Source organism: Colletes gigas, unplaced genomic scaffold, assembly GCF_013123115.1.
Source record: "Colletes gigas isolate AHSC1104 unplaced genomic scaffold, ASM1312311v1 Colletes_gigas_Sc00043, whole genome shotgun sequence".
Taxonomy (NCBI): Eukaryota; Metazoa; Arthropoda; class Insecta; order Hymenoptera; family Colletidae; genus Colletes; species Colletes gigas.
The window spans coordinates 1,219,187-1,236,539 of NW_025106672.1; the positions used below are offsets into that span (position 1 = coordinate 1,219,187).

At 35.8% G+C, this 17,353-nt stretch overlaps 1 protein-coding gene across 2 annotated transcripts; it reads left to right on the plus strand.

Annotated features, from left to right (window-relative positions):
• The first annotated feature begins 15,262 nt into the window (after window positions 1–15,262).
• On the plus strand, window positions 15,263–17,143 carry LOC122403023 (ribonuclease H2 subunit B). Of its 2 annotated transcripts, none has more exons than XM_043406298.1 (5): window positions 15,263–15,630; window positions 15,804–16,042; window positions 16,148–16,433; window positions 16,521–16,741; window positions 16,814–17,143. In XM_043406298.1, the coding sequence occupies exons 1-5, from the start codon at window positions 15,543–15,545 to the stop codon at window positions 16,904–16,906; spliced, it is 927 nt and encodes a 308-aa protein (XP_043262233.1). In that variant the 5' UTR covers window positions 15,263–15,542; the 3' UTR covers window positions 16,907–17,143. The 2 variants fall into 2 exon arrangements, with proteins under 2 accessions (XP_043262233.1, XP_043262234.1); XM_043406299.1 differs by having other exon boundaries at window positions 15,263–15,600.
• Window positions 17,144–17,353: the final 210 nt, after the last annotated feature.

Below are 17,353 nucleotides of genomic sequence, written 5' to 3' on the forward strand. Positions count from 1 at the left end.
GGGGGGGCGGAGGACACGATCGTCCCTAGCGACGATCTCTACGTATACATGATACTCGATTCTTTTATCTTTTGTAACTTTCTAAATATATATATATATATATATATATATATCTATATTTACACAAGGTGTCCAGCACTTCTCCGTTCATGTTTCGATACAGTTCTATGAACAAAGATAAAAAAAGTGTCCACGAGTGCTCCAACAGTTTTCTTTGTAAGAGAAATTATGGAATGTCACGTGAACACAAATAATTATTTTTTCGTCGCTCTGATATTGAATTTATTGTTTTTTTTAAGTAGAAATTTTGAAATTATTTACAAACCATTTCAGAAAAAGAAACACTGTAAAAATACGAACGGAAAATTGCAGAGACACTGTGTGTATTGTACGCATATTATAAACGTGTATTCAGTATGGAACGTCGCCGCTGAAGAAAGTCGCCATTTTTCTGTGTTGTCTGCGCGGTGTTCGAACCTTCGATCCGGAGAACTCTGGTCGTTGATGTTTCTGATAACGCAATACGTCGATCAAAAGCAAAATATCGAGCAAAAGATAAATATGTACGAATCCTCTCTACGGGTAATCGTCCTTCGGTGTCCTTTCCGTCGCCATGATGGAAAACCGAACCAGGGCACGAAACGAGAGGAACACATTCGCGTCGAACACCTTGCAAACGAACGAAAACGGTTCGTTAACGAAAGAATAAGATTCTTGTTTTCGAAAAACCAAAGAAAGCTCTGTACAAAAACGTGTTATACATATACACATAGAATAGGTACGTAATATGTACGTATTACTCTACGTTGGAAGCAGTTTAATACTTAAAACCACGTTGCAGATATTTCATTACTGTGGACTGTTAATCTTACTTGAAAAATTATGGCTATTATTTATCGTTGACTTGTAAAGTTGTCTTAAAGTAGATTGAAAGATTTTTGACGGTAATATAACGCTTCCCGCGCGATTATACGAAGCGAACAGAAGTTTTTATAATAACAATTGGCAGAAAGGCAGCCGCCGCGTGAATTAATCGGACGAGGTACTGCTGTCTCGTTCTATGTCTAAACAAACAGAGGACGTTTATACAGGGTGTTTGGCCTAAACCCTGGGAAAAAATTTTGATGGTAGATTCTAGAGACCAAAATAAGACGAAAATCAAGAATAATAATTTTTCAATTAAGGCTTCATTAAGAAGTTATTAACGTTTAAAGTTGCGCCTGTGAGACGGGAACCGTGCGCGTTGCGTTCACGGAGCTTTAAATGCTAATAACTTTTTAACGAAGCCTCAATCAACAAATTGATATTCTTCATTTTCGTCTTATTTTGGCCTCTAGAATCTCCCATTAAAATTTTAAATTAAAATTTTATTATTAATAATTCACCCATCATTTCATGAATTTAAACAAATCTGTCGACCTAGATAGCTTAATTTACTTCTTAAAAAATTAATATACACGAGTTCAGTATGATTTTAATAAGATAATTAACGAGTAAATATTATTTAATTTGCATTATAATACCACTCGTGTCTATCAAGAATTTTGAACGTAAATTCTCCTTTCTTCGAAAAAATCTAACTCAGATCCTAAGAGCTCAGGAAGATTCACGTCCTTTTTGATTTTTGGTAAAATAATTCAGCCACCAGTGAATGTTTCTGGAATTAAAAATTTTAATGGGGGATTCTAGAGGCCAAAATAAGACGAAAATCAAGAATACCAATTTGTTGATTGAGCCTTCGTTAAAAAGTTATTAACGTTTAAAGTTGCGCCTGTGAGACGGGAACCGTGCGTGTTGCGTGCACGGAACTTTAAACGTTAATAACTTTTTAACGAAGCCTCAATCAACAAATTACTATTCTTGATTTTCGTCTTATTTTGGTCTCTAGAATTAAAATTTTCCCTTAAAATGGCCGAATACCCTGTATAATGTGTCAGAAATTTAACAAGATTGGCCTAGGTGGTTTTCCCAAACTTTTGTCACCAAATTATGTTCGTCTCGTGGGCCTACTAACAAATATCCTTGTTTGACAAATCCTTTGCTTTGGATCCTGTGATATTTGTATGAAAATAATGTTAAATAACAAGATCGAACTCAGCCCGCTTTCTCGACAGCTTATAATCATTTTTCTACTTCGCTATTCGATTGTTTCGCAAGGGCACGATTTCTTGAACGCACGATCCTCTTCGGTAAATTATTTTGTAAGGCCTACCAGTGTCGCGATTGTTTTACAAAAAAAAAGAAAAAAAAAAAGAAATGGAATTTAAACGAAACGCATCGATGATCCGTTCGAAAGTCGTTAGATTGGTTTTTCTATACATATGTATATCGTTGCTGTCGATAAACTTCTGTCTCGACCAATTAGATGTTTACAGACACCGTTCGATCGTGTATGATTTGTAACTTTTACTATAGAAATAGTCACGTGATATAAGATGTCGCGTCTCGAGGATGATCATTAGACAACCGAGAATTTTCTTTCCTCTGTGAACTCGTTCTCGAATGACTTCCTTGCCCGAGCACCCTTTTTTACCTGTTTAGAAGTCTCCATGAAACAAAATGGAAGAAAGTTCTCTGGCGCGTGTTCACGGATTAGAAACGACGATGCATTTTTCACGATCCTCGAAGATCAGAGCGTTGGAGTAAATCGTTTAAAAATTCGATAACATGCGGTATATCCTGAAACGAGTAACAAAATTTTATAATATACATGGGGGAGACAAGATTGTCCATATTTGTATCAAAAGTGATCTATTCTTCTGTCAGTGTCGATCCTTCACAGAAACAAGATTTATGCTTGAAATGTTTACAAAAATTCATTTTGTGTTCCCTTATTCGTGTCAAATGTTTTGAAAAATATTTATTTTGTAAATATCAGCCTCTAAAACATTGTAGGATATACATAGTACTGGCCTAGAAGAGCAAAGAAAGTACAATAATTCTCTGGAGAAAAGGACAAACATTTTGTTCGACAGTAGAATTCTCTGGTGGAATTGGGGTAATTGAAAATTACACTTTATTTGGAAATTCTGCAAGTTGTTGTTGTAAAAAATTGTGGAGGAAAACTTGTGTCGATAAATGGATGCATAAAGGACCTTTTGGAGAAATTTAAAATAGTAGAATACATTAACAAATTTTTTATCTATTTATGTGAGTTTTAACTTGTCTTTTTGGATACTGTGTTATACAGGGTGTTCAGTCAGCCCGGGGAGAAATTTTAATGGGGGATTCTAGAGGCCAAAATAAGACGAAAATCAAGAATAATAATTTTTCAATTGAGGCTTCGTTAAGAAGTTATTAACGTTTAAATTTGCGTCTGTGAGACGGGAACCGTTCGCGCTGCGTGCGCGGGGCTTTAAACGTTAACAACTTTTTAATGAAGGCTCGATGAACAATTTGGTATTCTTGATTTTCGTCTTATTTTGGCCTGTAGAATCCATCATTAAAATTTTTCCCAGGGATGGCTGAACACCCTGTATAAAATTGTTAAACGCTTTTAATTCGACGCTCTGTATGTTAATTGACCGGTATCTTTCTCGAAGAGCCTTGTACGTAAATCGATGCTGATGATGATTCGATTAGAGAAACACAGACTAAAGAAAAGAAACGAAGAAAAAATAAAAAAAAAAAAAAGAGAAAAGAAACTAAATAGAAGAATGAATAGAAAATCGGGAATGAATTGACGAGCGTCGCTACGAATATTTACACCTTGTCGATAAACGTAATTGCATCAGCACCTGCACCCAACTTCGATGTTATTTTTTCGAGGAACATTTTCAAAATGAGAAGTAAGTAATATTTCCAAAGATTTTACGGCGCAACATAAATTGCGTTCTAGATGTGTATTTCGGGGTAAGGAATATTCAAATTATCTATTTACAATTGCAATATTTATACTAAAACAGTTAAACAAATTTTTCTGTGCCTGTGCATCGAGAAGATCATGCTAATCTTTTGAAATTATTCTATTTAAAATTGTACGAAACCGTAAGAAGTTATTTAATTTTAAATAAAACATGGTCGTACCAATATACAGGATGTTCGGCCAACCCTGGAAAAAATTTTAATGGGGGATTCTAGAGGCCAAAATAAGACGAAAATCAAGAGTACCGATTTGTTGATTGAGGCTTCGTTAAAAAGTTATTAACGTTTAAAGTTGTGTCTGTGAGACGGGAGCCGTGCGCGCTGCGTGCACGGAGCTTTAAACGTTAATAACCTTTTAACGAAGCCTCGATCAACAAATTGGCATTCTTGATTTTCGTCTTATTTTGATCTCTAGAATCCTCCATTAAAATTTTTTTCAGACTTTATTCGACTTGTAGTGGATTTGTTTCTATTTCTTTTTTTTAGAAACACCATTCATATTAAAAATTTGAAAGTTTTCAATTCGTGTGCAGCCAAGACACGATATTTCAGACAATTGCCTAACTCGTACCTTCTCTTTAGACCTTAAATAAAATTAAGAAATGAAAGTAGTTTAGTTTGTTGGTTGTCGAATTATGTTCCCGATGCACAGGCGTGCACGTTCGACTACCGTTCGGGTCCACTTAAAGTTATTAAAAAAACGTTATATCTAAACGTATAATGAACAGTTGTAAGGTATTTTACAAAAGCGATGGGCACTAGGTGAACGAAGAGGAAACCAGAGGAACGTGATCTACGAGTTTCTTCTCGCTCACCTAGTGCGGTGATATACATATAATATAACGATATATACATATATAAAGAAATAAAAAAAAAAACATAATGCATATACAAGTATATAGATATAAAAATACTGTGGTATAGCGAATAACGCGGTACACACGAGTTTTTTTTTCCTCTGATAAGGGTATCTGTATCTAATTGTAAGCCGATATACTACATTTAAGACCTTGGAACGATTTTTCTTGTAAATAGTTTAACGATTTAGGTTGGCTGATCGATAGTCTTCTGTACGATTTTTCTACGCGTTAGGTCTGTGAATTTTTGACTGTTTTGCGCCGTTTTGCAATAACGAGTTCTCGACGGGGGAAAAAGTCACGCGAGAAATTGAAAAATAACGAGTTTTAAGTAATTATTTTTCGTTCGAAAGAACACGTTTTTAACGTTTTCGACTTATTGTCGGCGATCTTTGGGCAAAGAAAATGATGTTCGTAGACCTAAAATGGTATAAAATGTACCGACTAACACGTAAGATGTAAGCGATGAATTTTCCAAATTCTTGTACGTCGTATTTATTCGATTTCAGCCTGATTCTAGGTTTCAAGCTGTCTTCCATAGTCCCAAAATTTGTCGAACCTAATAGCAATCTTAACCCTCAAGCACACACGGTCAAATACTTATGAGACACAATTGGGTCTTGTGAGACCCACCTCATCTTTAATAATTTATATCTTGGATTCGTTGTCTTTTTTTTTTAATCGTTACGCCAAAGAATTAAGAGTTGGGATTATGTTTGGTTCATTCTAAACAACTGATTATTATTTCAACACATTTATTTCTGTTTTAACAATGGACGAACATAGGTATTTCTACACGTGTTTCCGCGCAACGCCATTACACACTACACGGGCGCTCCACTCCAAGCGCTACCAACTCCAATCAGTAAAAATAACTACACATTGAGAACAACACTGTGGAGGTTAAACTGTAGGATATGTTTGTACAGTAAAGATATTTATCAATAAGTAAAAGATAAAATGAAACATTTTTGCAAAAATTTAATTTTCTTCAAAAAATCATATCTTTTCATCGATAAAAAAGGGTTTTATCACACGAAAGTAAAAAGGTCATGAGTTGTATTTGATGAAAATAAATATGCTGAAACGACTCGTTACAAAAACTATAATTACTTTGCAGAATGAAAGATGAATCTTTACGTTCACGTCGTGACCGTTTTGACATGTAAAAAATTATATTTTTAATAAGAAAAAGTGCAAGTAACCGCTTGTGGCGTTTAATATCTATTAAGCATGAACAGAATTTGTAAAAAGTAATTGAAACTAACAAATAAAAATGGCTGCCACGGAAGCCTGAGAAAGTTGTAAATACCTTAAAAGGTTAGAGCTTTTTACTTGAAAGTTAGATTTAAAAGAATGGAGAAGTGCAATATATGAAGTTCTAAAAAATTCTTTATTAATATTTACTGAATAATTCATAGAATACACAATTTGTATATTATTGTCAACACAATTCCAGCAGACTTTAGCAGCATGTTCTTGACAAATTGGCTTCTGGTATCTTTCTAAAGCAAATAATATGTGGAAATTTTTCTATTTATATTAATTTTATTTATTTTTATTTACCTTGCAAATCACCTTTATTTTTTATCACCTCAACACAGCGACGAGGCATAGAATTAATAAGTGTGATGCATCAGTCGGTTTTTCCACGAATTTTCGATTATCTTTGTTAAGATTCGTGGATAATTAAATCAATGATCTCTGTAGTTTTATTTATATTGATATTCATAAACGCTTTACATTTTAACGGCTCCCCAAAGTAACTTCTTATGTCACGGTTCTTCTCCCACGTCTTTGCGAATGCGCACTCGTCTCCTGCGCATACTGCTTTACATTGCATTTTATAATTTACGGAACACGACTGTTCTCAACAATTTTATACAAATTGTCTACATTGGAAGGTTTTGCCATTTTAATTCCCTTCTCTACATCATTCCAAAGGTATTCAATCGGGTGATTGTACCGGCCAACGCATGATATTAACATTATTCTCCTCCAAAAATCATTTAGCTTTCTTAGACGCGTGTTTAGAATCATTGACTGCTTAAAATATCCACTTGTCTGATAAATTTTTGCCACCAAAGGAGACCCAGTTGTGTGTGTGGCGCGCATATGACCGCAAGATGGCGCTTTACGGGAGAGTACGAGTCGACCGTAGGGGAACCCCAAGTGAGGATCGCCACGCGGTTGCGGGGATTTTCGTGCGTGAATATTAATACTGAAACAGTTGTATCACTTTCAATATATGACTTATTGACATGACTAAACTACGCACTATATTATTAACGGACCACAGTGTGCTTGAGGGTTAAAAGAATATTTAAACAAGTCATGGCAGATTATCGTACAAATTGTGTTTAGTTTTTTATTTATTTTCGTCCGATTCTTCCAAACGATTACGCTTACTTAGGGTTCGTTGCTTTTACCGCGATAATTCCTGACTTTTGTCGAAAGTTTGAATGTTTTTTACCGCCAATCGGTCGCATCCGAAATATTGTATTTTATAAACGGGGATATCGAAGACTTTGTAAGAATTTCGAAACGACCACGATCACGATTCATCATTTTCTCGCCACATTTCCCAACTTTCTTCGTCCCTCGCGAACAACCAGACTTAACAATTGAAATCGGTCTGTATATTCGCGTTATATTGTATTTTTTACTATTTTATCGTAGATTGTGTCTTTGAAATTTATTGCCTTGTTCTAATTATAATACGATCTAATTACATACGATGTTACAGTGTAATTATAATAGAATCGCGGTATTCACGGGATGCTTCGTAAGATATGGACCTAACGAGTAAATTAAACACACATAAGAAATAAGAAAACAGTTATGTTTTCTTTTTTATATATAAGGTGTTCAGCCATCCGTGGGAAAAATTTTAATGGGGGGTTCTACAGGCCAAAATAAGATGAAAATCAAGAATACCAATTTGTTGATTGAGGCTTCGTTAAAAAGTTATTAACGTTTAAAGCTGCGCCTGTGAGACGGGAACCGTGCGCGCTGCGTGCGTGGAGCTTTAAACGTCAATAACTTTTTAACGAAGCCTCCATCAACAAATTGGTATTCTTGATTTTCGTCTTATTTTGGCCTCTAGAATCCCCCATTAAAATTTTTCCCAAGGGTGGTCGAACACCCTATATATTTGGAGGCGATAAAGAAATTACGCGAAACTGTTTCACATTTTCTTTACTTTGAACGTTTCGGGTCCATTTTCAACATAGAAATGGATAGCAAAATAACGTGTTCGGTTCACAAACAATTTAAAACAGTATATAGACGATGTTTCGATACTAAAGTTCGATATTAAAGTTATGTCAATACCTTATGCAGCATATGGACGCCATTGTTTATTTTTACTACCATGATATCCTTGTAAACATAAGTAATATTAACATTGTTTTATAAAAACATTCGATTTCGTTACTGGATAATATGTAGTAGTTATTATTCAACAATAAATTCTATTAGCTTATAAATTTTCGATAATCGATTGTATTCGATTTTGACGTTGAAAATATTTTGAAAACCAGATTGTTGTTAAGGAAATAATTGATTTTTATATTTGAAGAATTTCATTTATAAGCTAGAATAGAATTTATTATAGAATCGCTAGTCTGTAAATTCGTAATCTGTAAGGATAAAACACACACAGCGTTAACGTTTCTCTTAGGTAGTACTAAAAGGAAAAAAAAAGAAAAGAAAAAAGAAATTTTAGCGTAACGCGAGAGTTGTAATCGAGCCTACGGACGGGATACCTTGGATGGAAGAGTTTCGACTAATTAATCTAACGGGTGAGCAATAAAAATAGAATCGCTAGTTCGTAAAAATTGTCCTTTGGGTATCTGATTTTAACCAAGGTACAGGTTCTGCGCGGCGGATTCACGCTTTTTGCAAATCAAGTTCGTCCTTTCGAATCAGACCTGGGCGAAAATTTCAACCAACAATTTGAATAATAGTCGTTACAAGTACCGTTGGTTAATTGCTGTTTCGTAAATAATGTATTTAAATCAATCTCATGTTCTTCGTTCGATCGGTAAAAATATAAAATTGTAAATACAGTGGACGAAATTTGTATATGGACACTAATATTTTTTAATAAATAAAATTAAGTATTAATAAAATTCAAAGTCGGTGAGACATATGAGAGAATGATAAGAAATAGAGTGGCGTCTTAACAAACAAAAAACCGCTTTTGTTTTTTTTATAAACAGTAGATAATAATTAAAGGATGATTATACAGGGTGTTCGACCACCCCTGGGAAAAATTTTAATAGGGGATTCTAGAGGCTAAAATAAGACGAAAATCAAGAATAATAATTTTTCAATTAAGGCTTCGTTAAGAAGTTATTAACGTTTAAAGTTGCGCCTGTGAGACGGGAACCGTGCGCGCTGCATGCGCGGAGCTTTAAACGTTAATAACTTTTTAACGAAGCCTCAATCAACAAATTAGTATTCTTGATTTTCGTCTTATTTTGGCCTCTAGAATCACCCATAAAAATTTTAACTGCAGCTTCCCAGTAACAGCGCTGTGGTGCTCATGAGGTTTCCAACTTCTAACAAAAATTCGCAATTGAAATCGATGTTAGCAAAGCATGGGGTCCCTATGCAAATTTCGTCCACTGTCTACTTTAGGAATAAATTTGCATTTAATGTGATCTCCGCTAGAAAAGTTTAGAAAAAGAAATGAAATTTAATTTGCAAAAGGTTGAATTTTGGTGTGCAAAACCGGTTTGTAGTTCTCCTTTTTGATCATCGTCTGAGGTACTCCGAATCCTCGTCTCTGTACACACTATACATATAAGAAAATAAGCGTCGACGAAAACATGGAGAACGAAAGGAAGACGTTCGCCGTGCACAGCGTAACAGAAACTCTATTTCTCGCGAGATTATGTGATCTTCTAGCTTCTAAAAAGTATGTTATATTTTATATATACTCGCCTCTGTCGTGTAACGCTCCGCGTGTTCTATCAGGAACGCTGAAACCGTAGCAGAATAATTAGTATTGTACATGATCAAAGTAATCACGCACGAATCTCGCCCCAAATTTTCGTTTCACGACCAATTGCAACAGACCTTTCATCCGAGTGCGTGGCTGAGAGAATGAAACTGGGGAGTAAAAACGAGAAAAAGGGAGATCCTTCAATGTTTACACACACGCCCACGCACAGAGCCATAAAACACGCGTGGTTACGTTTGTCCGCGAAATTATCTGATAATCGCACGCATCAACGTATGGCATAATCGTTCGTTTTCTTCTCGTATACGAGATCGTCGTAAATTCGTGCCTTTTATCAAGCAGATTCTAGGAACTTTGGAAGATTTACGTCCTGTTTGATTTTTTGTAAAATAATTATGCCACCAGTGAATGTTTTTGGAATTAAAAATTTTAATGGGACATTCTAGAGGCCAAAATAAGACGAAAATCAAGAATAGCAATTTGTTGATTGAGGCTTCGTTAAAAAGTTATTAACGTTTAAAGTTGCGTCTGTGAGACGGGAACCGTGCGCGCTGCACACTTTAACTTTAAACGTTAATAACTTTTTAACGAAACCTCAATCAACAAATTGGTATTCTTGATTTTCGTCTTATTTTGGCCTCTAGAATCTCCCATAAAAATTTTAAAATTAAAATTTTAATATTAATAATTCACCCACCATTTCATGGATTTAAACAAATCTGTCGACCTAGATATTTAAATTTCCTTTTTAAAAAATTAATATGCATGCGTTTGGAGGAATTTGACTTTCCCTGATACGATAATCAACCAGTAAATATTTTTTAATTTTGTACTATAATACCACACGCGTCTAACAAGAATTTTGAACGTAAATCTTCCTTTTTTCGAAAGAAATCTTGTTTCCATTATTTTACGACGCACGATCCAGCAAGGAATGCTTATCTTAAACTGGAAAAATCATGAAATCTTTTATCGTTGATCGTATTGGAACCATTTAACGAACGGTTTGATTTCAAGTTTTTGAAATTTGCTAGCGATGTTCGTCGAAAAGCGTCGGGGAAAAAGATTTCGAAAGACTGAATTGTTTCTTGGTTTTTTTAAACGAGATCGTGAACACGGAATTACGACGAAATTTAAGGTTCGCAGAGAAGTAGGTCGCAATTATAACGCATGGAGGTGGCCTCAAATACTGTAACCTTATATGTGATTCTATAGTAAAGAAATAATCGTGAATAACAGACAAAAACTCTACTGCTATTGTAACTTTCAGAGTTTAATGAAACGTTTTCACTAACAAACTCGGACAATTTTTATTTATAATCACCTTCCCGTTAAGGAACACTGCACTGTTAAACGCAAAAGGTGTAAGTCATCGAAATACAGGGTGTTCAGCCTAACCCCTGGAAAAAATTTTAATGCGACATTCTAGAAGCCAAAATAAGACGAAAATCAAGAATAGCAATTTGTTGATTGAGGCTTCGTTAAGAAGTTATTAACGTTTAAAGTTGCGCCTGTGAGACGGCAACCGTGCGCGCTGCACACTTTAACTTTAAACGTTAATAACTTTTTAACGAAGCCTCAATCAACAAATTGGTATTCTTGATTTTCGTCTTATTTTGGCCTCTAGAATCTCCCATAAAAATTTTAAAATTAAAATTTTAATATTAATAATTCACTCACCATTTCATGGATTTAAACAAATCTGTCGACCTAGACCTTGATCAAATTCTCAACTCAATATCAAGGTCAAGGCCACTCGAATTTTAGAAAAATTCCGCTCACTTTGCAAATCCGGATTTGGCCTTGACCTTGATCTTGACCCAATTTCAAGGCCAAGGCCACTCGAATTTTAGAAAAATTCCGCGCATTTTGAAAATCCGGATGGCCTTGGGTTCAAGGTCAAGGTCAAGGTCAAGGCCAAGGCTATTCGAATTTTAGAAAAATTCATGGCGCTTTGGAAATCCGGATGGCCTTGGGTTTAAGGTCCAGGTCAAGGTCAAGGCCAAGGCCACTCGAATTTAAAAAAAATTCCGGACGCTTTGGAAATCCAGATGGCCTTCACCCCCTTTCGAAAGTGGGTCAAGATCAAGATCAAGGCCATTCGAATTTTAGAAAAATTCCGGGCGCTTTGGAAATCCGGATGGCCTTGACCCAATTTCGAAACTAAGTCAAGGTCAAGGCCATTTGAATTTTAAAAAAATTCGGGATACTTTGGAAATCCGGATGGCCTTGATCTAATTTCGAAAGCGGGTCAAGGACACCGACATTTTGGAAATGTTCTGTGCACTTTGGGATTCCAGTTTTTACTGGAAAAACGGAAGAAAGGTAAAAATGATGAGAACACATAGAATTCTTTGAAATTATATCATTTATTGCCATAGATTTACATTATACAAGGCTTTAATACGTATACGTCATATCAGAAGTTGTCAACAAAGATCAGCAGTGGTCAGCAATGGTCGGCAGGGGCCAGCAGAGAAATGCAGAGGCATGCAGAGACCAGCAGGGGCAAGCAGTAACAAGTAGTAATCGTTATACGTTGTCAGAAATATAAGCGGTGGTCAGCAGAGGCCAGCAGAAGCCAGTAGAGGCCGGGAGACGTTGGCAGTAGCCCGTAGTAATCGTTATACGTTGTCAGAAGTATCAGAAGTGATATCTGAAACGATATACATGTGTACGCTCATACATAGGAATAATAAAAAAGAATTTCTTTTTTTTCAATAATTCAAATATGATCGGGGGGTCTTAAAACGTGTATTTACGTAAGACAAATTTCACAAAATTTTTTTTCATTATACAGTATTTTCTCTATATAAGCTCGGAACTCGTCCACGATATAGGCAAATATCATATCCCCTCTACTTATCCCCACTGCGTACCGTTAGAACTAAGCACTCGCTGTATCGGCGAGTATGCCTTCCTATGGGCGGTTCCCCAAGATAGCGGCGCGTTTGACAGTCGGTCGTCGAACATTGTCATACGATACGGGCTCAAATTACTAAGGCAACACTAGTGCAATAATACAAATTTTTTATTTTTCCTTTTCTTGTTTTGAAACTTTTAACATGTCTGTGACAGTTTTCTGATTTAACTAAGATCAAGTACAACATAATTTTTATTATTGTTTTTCATAAATTATAATATACATTTGACCTTTCTTTAAAGTGTATCCTCATCTGAAAAAAGGAATTGTAATTTAATTGACCTATCATTTATTTGCCGAAATCGTGAGACAACTCAGAGTAAAATAAGTTGGTTAAACAGTTTAAATTCGCAAGTTATGTATATCTTTTCGGGTTATATCACTATTGCAGTAAACGATCGATACATACATATATGTACTGAAGTTATGACACGATTTAACTAGTACATATACAATATTAAATCAACAACGAAATTCATCTTTATTTTTGTTCTTCCTTTTTTCAAACTTCATCAACATATTCGTGACACTTTTCTGATTAAAATGACACCAAATACGATATACAATTTAGGTCCTATTTACTAACGCAATAAGAAATCAAAGGCATGCATCGCTCAAGTGACTCCACGTCGGCTGTATCGAAACACAGGCGATGTTTACGCGAGCCTATACAGAATCAGTATTTCATTCTGCGACCTCTACCAAGAGAGGTAGAAGTCAGAATTAGAACACCGATTTCGTATAGGCTCGCATAAACATCGCCTGTATTTCGTTACAGCCGACCCGAAGCGAAGGAAGCGATAGCAAATTCGGCGATGCTCGGCCGCTCAGTCCCTTTTTGTCATATGCTCGCTGTTCTTTTCTATACTCGCCGCCTCCAGTAGGCGTCAACAAAGTATCAAGAATCGTTTCTCGTCCACGATATAGCCGAGCGTTGAGCCCCGAGAGCGTCGCTTCTATAGAGACAATACTGTAGTACTTTGCTTATGTGCTCCTACATTGGTCGGAAAATTGGTCGGAGACTTGGAATTGTATGGCGATGACGTGAGGTCGAATTTCAGTTGTTCAAGAGCGAGAAAGCAAATGTGAGTCTTTCTCTCTCGACTCCCACGAGGCGGTCCGAAATTACTTCGGGCAGCTTCGGAGAATCGAGAAAGAAGGCATGTGTCAGTTTGCCTTTGTCGACTCACCGAAACTCCACGAGCTCACGTACGCGTGATCTAGCATGCGTGAGTAGGGCACCGTCGATGCTTTTTAGCACCTCTGGATACGACACATTATACGCTAGATGGCAGCACACTCATACAATAAGAAATACAAATGCAATATCCAATAGAAACGACGGTCGTTCTTATGTTCTTCCTCGTCTTACTATTGAAAACAACCAAGTCAGACATAAAAAAACATCGATCTTGTCTGTCTTCGTTGTTTTCAGTTGCAGAACAAGGAAGAACATAGAAATGCACTTCAATGGTCGAGTGGCCCCAGTCAACACCGTATGCAAATTGTCGTGAGGTCGAACTTCACACTCACCTTTTTTTTCTCGATTTCCCAAAGTTGCTCAAAATACCAGGCTCGCGTGCCAAATGATCCATACGATAGGATACGTCTGCTTTCCCCAGCATTCTTTAGACGCTAACAAAGTTCGTTGTTACTAGTGTTGTTGTCGATGCACTCAATTATGCCAAATCTGGTCACACGGTTTCTCTGAGCAGCGATGGACATTCGTGGGAATTTTCCCTCGTGGGATTCCTTTCTGCGCATGCGTAAGCTGACGTCACAGCTACCTGTCGTCCGCTACCATAGACGTATCTTTAGCGCAAAAAGAGGTGCATGTTGGGAGTTCCCATATTTTGTACAAAATTGAACTTTCTACTTCAAATGCTCGCCAATCACACAAAAATTAACTTATCGAAGATCCCCTACGTATTTCTCAAGCTATACTCATGTAGATTAAGAGAAAATTTTTTGTTTTTATCTTTTTCCCTGTAACTTCCTTACTGGGATCCACAACGGTACCCTAAATTCTAGTTAAGTGTATACGGCAGCGATCATGCGCTCCAGTGCGCATGACCAAAATTCCCACGAATGTCCATCACTGCTTCTGAGAACGATCCCTCTGATGTTGAATACAAGAGGCGACGACCCCACATTTAAGAAAATGGCTGATGTTTTAAAAGTGATTTCCCCTTTCGGGGAACCTAACCCCACAACAAAATATGTATACATCGTTCTTCAGGTCCATGATTCGCCCTAATGAAATTTTAATATTTTTTATTTTGTTACAAAGTTAAAATAAACATTCCACGAAATAACTGAAAATCTTAAAAGTAAAATTCTTTAATATGATTATTATGAATAAAAGGAATACGTAAAAAGTTTGCAAATATCCTCATTGAAATAGATAAGTATTGTTTAATGCTTATCTATTTTTTAATCAAATTATGCGTAGAACGATTTCCGTTGCAAGTACAATGCTCGTCGGGAAGGGCTACTGTGTATTCATAGAAACTCAATATGTTTTTATCGATAGAAATTTTACGCGTTGTAGTTTAAATCTTTCACGCTAGAGCACGATTTTGATGCACTTCTCTTTTTCAAAAGATGGCTTGTAGCGCGGCAACGCCTCTTCTCGGCCCGGTTCTCCGATCATCGACCATTCGCTGACGTTCGACCACACATCGAGATTTCAAATGTTATCCCGTATAACGCCAGCGGCATGTCGCGTTTAACGTGCTCGTTTACCGAAATAGATACGCAGTGTGGTATACAACGGTCAACAAGTAATAAAAAATTAAGAGTCGGTCCTTTTACCAAAAATGGCTGATCGCTAAATTTGTTTTATGCATATGTATTGATACACGGTGAAAATTGTGCGTGAGGTGTAAATAACCTAACGTGATATCGATCGTGTAAAACGCGCGTAAATATGCCGCGTACCAAAGCATCACCAAAAAAGTGCGTCAAAACAACAAACTCGTATCCAGGTACAAATACGTGGGTTTTTCTTATGAAAGGTGAATAAATGGGTAAAAATAATTTCGTATTTCAACTTTTCGCCTTAACTGTTCGTGTTGCAGTTAAACATTTACCGGTATTTTCTCTGTGGTTTATTCGACACTTACGAGTATTTTATATTTTTACCTCGTTTCTTAGATCATCCTTTCAAGACATGTTTTAAATGTTTTAGGCGATGGTTTAGATAATACACACGGGGGAATACCCGATGTAATTAAATTAAGACACCCAGCCTCTAATCAACCTGCTATGTTCGTCTTTAGTCCTGGTAACTTAACAGTACAAGAAGTTTTAACATTCGATGAGAACAAAAGATCGTGGTTCATAGACGATAATGTGAAATCAGATGGAAAAATGCATTTATCCACTCCCATCGATCCAATATTCTTAGTACTACCTTATTTAAGAAAGGTAAATGTTTCTTCCGTTGCCACGTTACGTCGATATCATTTTCATATAGTATGATGCTTCAATTTGCCGATCTAGGATTAATAATCTTAAATGTTACGTTCATAGTCACAACAAGCACAACCGTTAGATCAATGTCTATGGGACGAAGATTTCCCAGAAACGTCTCGTCTCGCTCAGTGTCAGAGTTTAAAGTTGACGTTGGTAGCCGACCGTAAGGGAGACGAATCGTTGCAAGCTTACAAATTTAACGAAGAAAAGACGTTAATCTGGTTACAAAAGAAAGTAGAAAGAGTAGCAGACGTACTAAAACAAAAGGGTATTCATGTGTCGCAGGGTGCTATTAGTGCTACTTACGTTAAAAGCGTTAAGCTTGAGAATGCTTCGGAAGTGGGTAAGAATTAAAATCAGCCTCGTATATCTTACCTCTATCGCGGTGAATGTGAAAGTGGAAATAACATACATTTATCTTTTTCTACAGAGTATTTAAAATACGCACATGGTATAGTATCGGAATATCTTTCGGAAGATTTGTCCAAAAAGTTAGCGCAACACTTAAATATACCGGATGAAACCGAAACTAAGAAACGAAAATTAAGTAGTCCTAAAGACGCTACGAGTGAGAAGAGATCCAAGAAAGATTTAACTGAAAATGAGTCAATACTGAAACCAAAAGTTCCTGATTTGTCCAAATCAGAAAAGGTAACGTTTTCTTTTCTATGCGTGTAAATATATTCTTGTCGTATGTATTCTTACAATATTTGTATTACGTAGCCTCAAAAAACTACCGTTGGTAAAAAGGAGTTAGCCAGACAAAAGGCAGCTGCCGGATCCAAAAATATTACCACATTTTTCAAAAAGAAATAAACTTTAAACGGTTGTAGAAAGTTAAAGCACCGCAAACGTTTAAAATTTCGAATATTGTAATATATATATATATATGATTTGTATTAGTATGATTTTTACCGTTCTCATGTAGGAAATAGATGCAAAAGTATGTAAAACTACTTGTCAGATAGTTGTTTAAACAATAGAGAGGTAATTTTCTTTTATACTTTATTGGTAGGTATTTTTATATTGCAATGTCTCTGAACTTAAATGCAAACAGCGTTCATTTAAATAATTATTGTATTTAAATTCTGTATATATATAAAATATATTGCGAGAAGGTATACAAATACTTAAAAAAAAAAAATACGTCAATTTAGATATAAATACCCTAATATTAAAAATATAATTCTAATGTTTTGTTTACATTTTGTTAGATTTAAATACGAAAGTTATTTTTATTATTTTTAATAGAGTTTTTAATGT